Source organism: Mytilus galloprovincialis, chromosome 3, assembly GCF_965363235.1.
Source record: "Mytilus galloprovincialis chromosome 3, xbMytGall1.hap1.1, whole genome shotgun sequence".
Taxonomy (NCBI): Eukaryota; Metazoa; Mollusca; class Bivalvia; order Mytilida; family Mytilidae; genus Mytilus; species Mytilus galloprovincialis.
This window is the reverse complement of record NC_134840.1, coordinates 36,098,650-36,108,889: the sequence shown is the minus strand read 5'-3', so window position 1 is coordinate 36,108,889 and position 10,240 is coordinate 36,098,650. Positions and strand designations below refer to the sequence as shown.

The window sequence follows — 10,240 nt, the reverse complement described above, 5'->3', positions numbered from 1 at the left end:
CTGAAATTTGCACTATCATTTTCTATCAGTGAACCGTAAAATTGGGGTCAAAACTCTAATTTGGCATTTAAATTAGAAAGATCATATCATAAGGAACATGTGTACTAAGTTTCAAGTTGATTGGACTTCAACTTCATCAAAAACTACCTCGACCAAAAACTTTAACCTGACATGGGACAGACGGACGAACGGACGAACGAACAGACGAACGAACAGACGGACGAACGGACGCACAGACCAGAAAACATAATGCCCCTACTACTATCGTAGACGGGGCATAAAAATATGTTCAATATTCTTTTGGCTTAACACTAAATATCACAATTAGATATCTTCACAGCACCTCAACAACCAATTATTTTCTGAGAAACATTTGGTCTGGCCGATACATCATGTTTATAGATAACTTGGGGGAGTTGGTTGTCATCATCTAAGCTGAACTAGAACTTGTTGTCTTCTTGGTCTCAGTCTTGACAGTTCATGAACATTACTTCTGCTCCTTGCCATTCTGAGCTGTAAAGATTTCTTTTGTTGTTTCGTCTCATCATATGTGTGAATTGGATGTGATCGTCTGCGTTTGGCTGTAGCTGCTGGGGAATCTGCCCTATTTGGACATATTCTGAAGATAAAAAAATATCATGAAAACTCATTTTAGTGTATATAGATTTTGTAGGAAATGAGTTAAACAGATTTGTTTCACGCAGATGAAATAGAAAGTACACATTCTTTAACAAGTTTTTTATGCAATGTAAACAGTCCAGGAAAATATATATTTTTACAACTATTAAAGTGGTTTTGGATTATTTTCTATATTTGTGGTAGAAAATGAATGTTTTAACTTTTAAATGTAAATGTTAACAAAAAATACTAAGCATTTTTTTTTTAAATTAAAGGATATTTTCAAAATTTTGCTCTGGAGACATACTGTCTTTTGGTCTGACAGAATAAAGAATCTGTCCAAATTTATTCAATTTCATGCAGGTTTTAAAAGTTAGTGTTGTTAAATTAGAAAATCAGACTGAACCTTAATGTTGTTGACACTGGAATGTAGAATTTATATGTCTCACTTCAGCATCAAAATGTTCCAGGCTCAGCAAAAATTCAAAATGAATAATCCTAAATTCAAAATAGTGCACATGGTTTTCATTAGTTACAGACTTAGTTGTAATCAAAACTCTCAAATAAAAATTCATCTATTAAAGGTATGTTTATCTCTTATTCTGAGAAAATAAGCTCTGCAATGTTTAGAATATTTAAAAAAAAAAAATATTATAACCAGTTATACTCACAAAAGATGTTCCTCTAGTTCCCATTCCCACATTTCAATAGGACAACCACTGTTTGTACATGATCTTATGCCAAGACACCGCTGACTTTCTATGTTGTCTTCTGGAATATCTGGCCTGTCAAATAAAAAATACCACTTAACATGTGTATTCTATTCTTGGTAATTATATATATAACAATCTTTAATTACAAGTGTATGAATCAATTGATCTCTGTTTGCATTTCCCAATTTGACAAATTAAAGAGATATGTGAAAAGAGAAAACTATCCACTAAAGACACTTCTACATGTGCATGTTCTCATACAGCCTTTTTTAAGCAAAAACCATACCACATAAGTAAGCTAGTAATGTCAACAAGATAACTAAATGTGAAACAAATAACAAGAACAGAGCATGATGTCTATATTTTGAGTTCCATTCTCATTTGAAGCGACATATTTCTATCTACATTATATGTTATCTTATCCAGATTTTAATAATAGACAATGAATTAAAAAGTGAATAGATTTATACAGTGTATTTACCTAAAAGGTGGAAAAGCATCATCTTTCTGACAGGTTGGACATTTGTCCATGCTGGGTCTCCTGTTGTCATAGTTACAATATAAACAATCTACACATATTCTATGTTGACATGTTCCATACACCATTTTCAGTTTAGGACACATACAAATACCACAGTTAAATCTATAATAAAAAAAATAAAAAAATTAAATGATTTATAGATATTTAAATTGATTATTCTCATTCATCATTTCTTGATGTTATCCCACCATTTTACCTACTTTGTTGTCAGAAGTCATATATAATATACACTTCCATTTTCACTTTCAACTTTCTTTCTGGACAATTATAAAAGACATGTGCTTCATGTATGATAAGAAGTAACCTGTCTAGAACATCTTTTGAATGACCATAAAATAATAAGAAGAAAGCATGTATGTCAATTTAATAACATACATTTGTATTTGCCATGTTTGCAAAATGAAATATTTTAGAGACTATTTTTTTTTTATAGTAAAATGTGGAAGACGATAGCGTCTGGTAGGAAATTTGATAAAATGAGGTATCAATTTATACACATGTAAAAGCCAAGAAATGAATGAATAACAGATGAGTAATTTCTATTTGATGACTGAATAATCCTTTTATACTGCTTTTTTAAAAACCTTTAGCGGTCACTTCACTTTCAATTGCTATTATTGAATAATTGTAGTGCAACAGGATTGCTTCCTTTGAATAGAAGATACTTTACATTAAGACATGTAGACCACTGTTGGTGATGTCATGAAATAGAAGTAATGAGCGGAAGAAACAATTTGTAACATTATTTCTTTGCGGAATAGATGTTATGACATTCTTTACATTATAACAAAGATTACAGGGGAACTTTTGTTAGGCGGAACAAATATATGTTGACAGTGGCTGACCTAGGGAATATTTCATCAGGTCAAATTGATTGGTGTGTTTTTGATAAACTGGTCCACCATTCCTTCAACGCCAAAGGAACTGGTTGGAGAAATTGTCACATTTGCATTAATTGGATGAGTCTTACATATTCAACGATTGGCTAGGAAATTGAACAATTATATTGACATAAATTCTTTCATAGATACAAAGATTTGATTAGTAAATTTGGCTGTACCTGCAGAAAACTTATTAACAAGAGGCTGTCACAACGACAGCAAACCGAAGTTATTAACATTTATTTGAGTCCTGGCAATATCACAAGAACCATTACTGATGAATGGTGAAAGTGAAAATCATCAATATCAAATTTGACCTCCATTTTGTCATCAGTATCAACATATTAAAATTTGAAAAGCTTAGATTGAATGGTTCATGAGTAAATGCAACAACGTGAATGGAAACGCGATTTAACAATCTTTCAAGAACCATAACTCCTGAACGGTAAAAGTCAAAATCGTCATTATTGAACTTGACCTCTATTTTGTCATCAGTAACAACATATAAAAATTTTAAAAGCTTTGGTTGAATAGTTCATGAGAAAATGCACGGACACGACTGGAAACACCATTTTTTTCAATCTTTCAAGAACCATAACTCCTGAACGGTATAAGACAAAATCGTCATTATTGAACTTGACCTCCATTTTGTCATCAGTAACAACATATTAAAATTTGGGAAGCTTTGGTAGAACAGTTCATGCGTAAATGCACGGACACGACTGGAAACTCCATTTTTCAATCTTTCAAGAACCATAACTCCTGAACGGTAAAAGTCAAAATCGCCATTATTGAACTTGACCTTTATTTAGTTGTCAGTAACAACATGTTAAAATTTTAAAAGCTTTGGTTGAACGGTTCATGAGTTAATGCATGGACAACATTTGATTGCCACCCGCCCGCCGTACATCCCCAATTCAATATTAAACCGACATTTTTGTCACAAAAATCAGGTTGAAAATGGTATTTCACATCCTAAATTTTATGTTAATTTTGTACTTAAAGCGAGGAAATTACTATGTGATCTGTGTAAACTTATCGAACCTTTAAACAAACTTATAAGTAAGGGTTATCGTACCAATATTATAATTAGATCTCTGAATATAGTTTTATACATTGGCACTTATATCGATTTTGTCATTAGCAAATTAAAACATAACTAAGTTGTGTCTTCTTTTGAGGCGGGATGTATAGAGACACAGACACATTGATTTTTGTCTCTGTAGAAGTCGCTCCTCACTATCCTACTGCCTGTCGATACATTTATTTTTGGCATTGCACAAGTCATGTCTTCTCTGACTGTTCTTGACGTTAAAATGCTAAATCCCTGATGCACGATTTTTTATTATGAATTGTTTTTGGCTTTTAACTAGCTGTAAGTAACTGTGAGTACTCTCAAATCGTATTTTCTTGTTAATTCGACCTGTTGATACTGTTTATAATGCCTTTTTGTTATTTTATATTAATATGGAACTTGTCTATATACCAGCTTTGATTATTTGGAATATCTTCTAATTTTCACATTTGTATAAACTTCAAGATTTACCTGGCCTGTATTATTTATATTAAAACCGTTTTTTTTTTCAAATGTGATAATTTTCATAGGGCTAAATATTTTGCAGTGGTGTCTTGCCATGGGTTTGTTTGGACTTATTTGTTTGCTTTTTGGCCTTGAATGTTTATCCCTTATATTTTATTAACTGTGCATTTACTTTCAGATATCGCAGATCAAATTTATTCGTTCATAGTGTATTAATTTACGTTTTTTGATTGAGTTAAGCCTGCCAATTGATATTTTATTGTATGTTTTTCTATGTTGTGATGTTACGCTATTGTTTCAGAAAAAGGGAGGTTTGGTACCATTAAAACGTTTAATCCCGCTGCAAATGTTTGCACCTGTCCTAAGTCGGGAATCTGATGTACAGTAGTTGTCGTTTGTTTATGTAATTTATATGTGTTTCTCGTTTTTTATATAGATTAGACCGTTGGTTTTCCCGTTTGAATGGTTTTACACTAGTAATTTTGGTGCCCTTTATAGCTTGTTGTTCGGTGTGAGCCAAGGCTCAGCGTTGAAGGCCGTACATTGACCTATATTGCTATAATGGTTTTGTTATTTGGATGGAGGGCTGTCTCATTGGCACTCACACCACATCTTCCTATATCTATAAACTTGACCTCAAATGATAATACTGCGGTGCTGAAAAATGAATAAGTAACTGTTCATTAAACGCGTGCCCATGGTGGGAGTGCAGATAAATGTCCAGCATGTTATCATATTTTTAACAAACTGAGCCGGTACACAATGTATCTTCTATCGATATCATTGTCATTTACTTATAAACCCAGTAAGGATATAATTTAATGTGCTAATTTCTCGTTTGATTTCAGTGTTCTCCCCAGAAATTTTGGATAGCATCACATTTTGCGTTAAAAAAAAATGACTGTATTTTTTTAATGTCATTTGTCGTGTCGCGTTGCTGCTCTATTTCCTTTATATGTTTTAGTTTATATTGTTCAATTCATAACTGAGAATACAATTAAACTATAACAACAAAAAATAGTTGTTTCAGTTTATGTTTTCTTTATTCATTTATAGTTACAGAATTATTTTTTTCCTCTTGTGACAAATAAAAATAAATATGTGCTTTCAGTTACCCAACAATAAGTCAAATGAATGAATGGTTCATTATAGTGCAACCTGTATACAAAACTAAATATCTAGTACACAAAATTAACTATTTTTTTTATATTATATTATCCATGTCGAAAATGGTGATTGCAGACATGTGGTTTAGTCATGTCACAAGTGTCAGCTTGGGATATTCGCATCCAAACCCTGAGGGCAATTAAAACCTGGCTATTTAATCTCTTAATTGCCTTTAGTGTCCGACTTAAAGGGATTTTAATTAAAGGTGATATAATTTTTATGATCATAATTGATAAAAGATGAAAGTTCAAAATTGAGGACAAGTAAAATAGCATCTTCAAAATAATTATAGCGTCGCGGGAATAATTATAGCATCACGGTGAAAAAATATAGCGTCACGGTACCGCGATGCTAAAACGGCCTGGGGAGAACACTGGATTTCCTAGCAATTCAATACATAATACATCGTTATTTGTCTGCCATTGATTACTTGATACATGTTACTGTATCACACAGGTTCCCATGAAATTTTGACATTATAATACAAAATATCTGACGGGAATAGAGATAAGGTGTATTCCTGGCTGACCTGAGAATCTGTCCCGCTTGAACTATTGAAGTCAAACAACAATCACTTTTCAATTGTGGCGTCAAGATATTTTGCATTATGACTTCAAAATTTTAAAGGAACCTGTGTAAATACTAAATAGCGATAAAGTGTATAAACACATCACATGAAGCACTAGTCTTTTCGTCATATAAAATAATGTAGACTGAAAGCAGAAACACTGGATTAAGGCCGTACATGTTGTTAGTGACAGTGTAGCATTGTGTGAACACAACAGGAGTCCAGTTTCGGTTTAAAAAGACACTCAGAGACAGAACCTGAGGTCCTTGCTCTATGATTTTAAAGATTAGCCTTCATTCATTGTAAGGATAAGGTCAGCCTTAAGGGTTAGATAAACAGTAAGAGTTACAAATGTAGTAAGGTACAACGTATAGCAATATATAATTTTGTTGGCACTCATATGATAAGTCCTTATAAAAATAAAATAAAGCCGAAAAGTGAAAGCATCAATGAACCTGCATCTCCAAACAATATTATTGAATGTGTTAAAAAATGAATCAGACCTTTGTTCATAATTGTTTTGTATTTCTTCTAGTGCCGACGACGCCCTCCTTGCCATTTCCAGCGTAATCACAAGGGGTGTTTGTGTCTTTCTTCCAACTAACGGTTGTTGTTTTTGGGCTTCGCGCTTTGGTGATCACGTGTTTGAAAATCCAGTAATTTGATTGGACAAAATTCCGGTGTATGTTGAAATTTAGTCATTTTCTTTCCAGTAAACAATAACGAGAATACACAGGCCTTGGAACGATTCGAATGCATCTATGAATTAATGCTAAATATACTGGTTAAATGAATTGAGTAACCAATTAGCCTAACAACTTAAATCACAAACAACACGTGAATTTTTGCTTGTTTTGAGCGGTGCTAATGGAAATACCACCAGACCGGGAACTAATTAACGAGGATAATTTAATACATATTTACTAATATTATAGCAAGCCAAAGTGAACGAAAAGAGCTATTTTTTTTATATTTAAAAATCATTCTAATATAAGAAATTCTTTTTTAAATATATTATAAGAACAATATTTTTTAATATTAAAAAACAAAAACACTTAGTCTATATTCTTTATATTTAATAATCAATTTTTGATATGAATTTCTAATATCAAACATCATTTATTAATATTAGAAATTTCTTTTTTGATATTAGAAATTCCTTTTTTTAATATTAGAAATTCATTTTTTAATATTAGAAATTCATTTTTTAATATTAGAAATATTATTTTTAATATTAGAAATTCGAAAGTATTTAAGGAATGCTGTAATATTTTTACTGTCTATGAAGAAATAATATAAAAAATGTGGTGCACATTGAATAACGCGTGTAGGGTGTTATTTAACAGTGTGCTCCACATTTTTTATGTTATTTCGAATAGACTGACAAATATTACAGTTATTTCTTATAATTTAATTCTAAATTTGATTTTAAATCGGTGTAAATCATGAAAAAATGTTGATGAAGTCATGGTCACATGACAAAATTGTGTCTATGATATGATAAACAAAACGATGTCAGCCAATCTGAAGACATGTTACATCCAAATTAAATTATTTTCTTATATATTCAAAATTCATTTTCTTATATTAATAAATGATTTTTGATATTAGAAATTAACTTTTTAATATTAAGAAATCAATTTCTAATATTAAAAAACCATTTTTCTAATATTAAAAAATTAAATTTCAGTTACAAATTATAATTTTCACCACTAAGGCCAAGTAAAAATAATATGTGTGTTTCCTATTCCTATGTATATATATATCTTTGAAAAAAATAGGGTAGGTAGGTAAGGATATTTTTTTAAATTTTACATTTTTTTTTTTACATTGAGTCTATGGGAGAGGAATTCTGACATTGTAAAGTGACATAAAAAACTTTATTGTAGGCTACTTCTAAGCCTAAAATATTGGATAGGTAGGGAAATAGGAAACACACATATTTTTATGTTTGACCTAAAGAGTTTTGACTTATCACTTGTTTATTATCTTTTTAAACGCCAAATAATTTCCTAATATTAAAAAATCATTTGCTAATACATGTATTAAAAAATCATTTGCTAATACATGTACATGATGTATTAAAAAATCAATTTTTTATAGATTTTTTATGTTGAGAAATCAATTTTTAATATCAAAAAAGGATTTTCTAATATTGTTAATTCATTTTCTAATATTAAAAAGTAATTTTCTAATATTAGAAAATTCAGTATTTTTTAATATTAAAAAAATATTTTGTAATATTAGAAAATGATTTCTTCATTATTAGAAAACTATTTTTTAATATAACAAAAATCTCTTTTTGTCCACTTTGGCTTGCCATATACTTACCGGTACACATTACTTAAATCTATCAATGGCTATATTTTGGTATACCGTTGTCCATCTGTCCATCAGTCCATCTATCTGTCTGTCGTCAACATGTGGGACATTAACGCAAAAACACTTTAACCAATTTGTATAAACTTTGGTGAATGGGGTAACTGAAAGAGCAAATGCAAGACACTGTTTGAACGCTGCATGATTTAAACAATAGTAATTCATATGGAAGGTAACGAAAGGATGTTAACATTGAAATTGAAACAAAGATTAACCATTTGGTTGACTGAAACGATCCACAAAAAAATCATTCTGATACAGGTAAAATAGATGATAAACAAATTTTTATGTTTTTTGGTTTGTGCATACCTTCTTTATTTCATCCGTCCATCTGTTCCTCTTCAGGTTAAAGTTTTTGGTTGTTTTTGGTTGAAGGTTTTGGTCAAGGTAGTTTTTGATGAAGATGAAGTCAAACTTGAAAATTTGGTTACATGTACCTTATAAAATGATCTTTATAATTTTAATTCCAATTTCACAGTCCATTGAACATAGAAAATGACAGTGTGAGTTGGGAATCCATGTACTATGGACACATTCTTGTTTAATCTTCAATATGAATTCAAACAGACCTAGAAAAATTCAATTGCACATGAGTACTACCTGTAAATGTCCGTCGACAGTCTTCGGAGGTCATCTCCATGGTTAAATATGTGACATCTAGACTCAAATATACATGAAATGTTAAAACATAGTATCAAGTCCATGCGTTGTAAATAGTTTATTTAACATGAATAAGAATATATATATAAAAATTAATAAAGAAAGTGAACATGCTTTTTCCTGACAAGGTTGTGCATTTTAATACAATTTGATTAAAACAGACCATGTATCCATGTGTTTCTTACTAAAATATGACAATGCTCTGTTCTACTTTCTAATTTAGAGACCATTCAGATTCTCAGGTTTTATTGTAAATCAAAATGTAAAGGCCAAAATGTCATTGGCTGATATAATAATTAAAAGTAAGTAGAGTTGAGTGTTGTCAGGTTCTTGCAGAGGAAGCTTGGACACAATATCTGTATTTCTATCATGTATGTTTATTATACTACAGAAAAAAATTATTGTGGTCATATATTGGTACAGTATCATGTTGTTGTCGTCTTCTTCGTCATGAGCGTCATCCTATGACAGTTGGTTTCTGGACAATAACTTAAGTATAAGTAAAAAGAAATCCATGAAATTGAAGCACAAGATTTATAACCTCAAAAGAAAGATTGGGATTGATTTTGGGGTTATGGTCCAAACAGTTTAGGAATAAGGGGCCAAAAAAGGGGCCCAAAATAAGCATTTTAGTAGTTTCCAGACAATAACTTGTGTTTAAGTGCATGAATCTCTTTGAAATTTTACCACAAGTTTCCATACCGGAGAGGGATGGTGAGGATTGAATTTGGGTGGTTATGGCTCAAACCATTTAGGAATTGGGGGCAAAAAAGGGGGCAAAACAAGGGTTTCCTGGTTAATTGACAATTAAGACAACTTTAAAGCAGTGTAAGGGAGGTAATCCAATCACATTTAAAGAACAATGTATTTAAGGATGTACTTAGGTGAGGTTTTGCAACTTGTGTTAGATGTTAGGAATCGTTGGTTTTTTACCATACGATAGAAGGTAAAATATTTTGCCCCATAACACCCATTTATCTTTTTATATAAGATTTAATAGCTCATAAAAGGTCATTTTTTTTCTTATGATTTGAGACCCAAATAATAGCAATGCAAATCTAAGGTTAAAGTCCAAGTCAGCCTTTTCCCGCCTTATTTTTTAAATCAAATATCTGGAAAATGAGCTCCATAACCTATCAATATTTTTAGCTTATTTTGTTTCTTAACTAAAGC

General features: G+C 31.0%; 1 protein-coding gene across 1 annotated transcript; it reads right to left on the bottom strand.

Moving 5' to 3' along the window:
• Positions 1 to 285: 285 nt before the first annotated feature.
• LOC143067825 (uncharacterized) lies at positions 286 to 6,686 on the bottom strand. Its single transcript, XM_076241393.1, has 4 exons — positions 6,532 to 6,686; positions 1,813 to 1,974; positions 1,290 to 1,403; positions 286 to 619 (listed from the first exon to the last, which is right to left on the bottom strand). The coding sequence occupies exons 1-4, from the start codon at positions 6,585 to 6,587 to the stop codon at positions 427 to 429; spliced, it is 525 nt and encodes a 174-aa protein (XP_076097508.1). The 5' UTR covers positions 6,588 to 6,686; the 3' UTR covers positions 286 to 426.
• Positions 6,687 to 10,240: the final 3,554 nt, after the last annotated feature.

Coding starts and splice junctions, on each gene's coding strand:
- LOC143067825 (XM_076241393.1), bottom strand. CDS start 6,587: ATGGCAAGGAGGGCGTCGTCGGCACTAGAAGAAATACAAAACAATTAT. Junction 1,975..6,531: donor CAAAACAATTATGAACAAAG/GTCTGATTCATT, acceptor TTTTTATTATAG/ATTTAACTGTGGTATTTGTA. Junction 620..1,289: donor GAACTAGAGGAACATCTTTT/GTGAGTATAACT, acceptor TTTTATCTTCAG/AATATGTCCAAATAGGGCAG.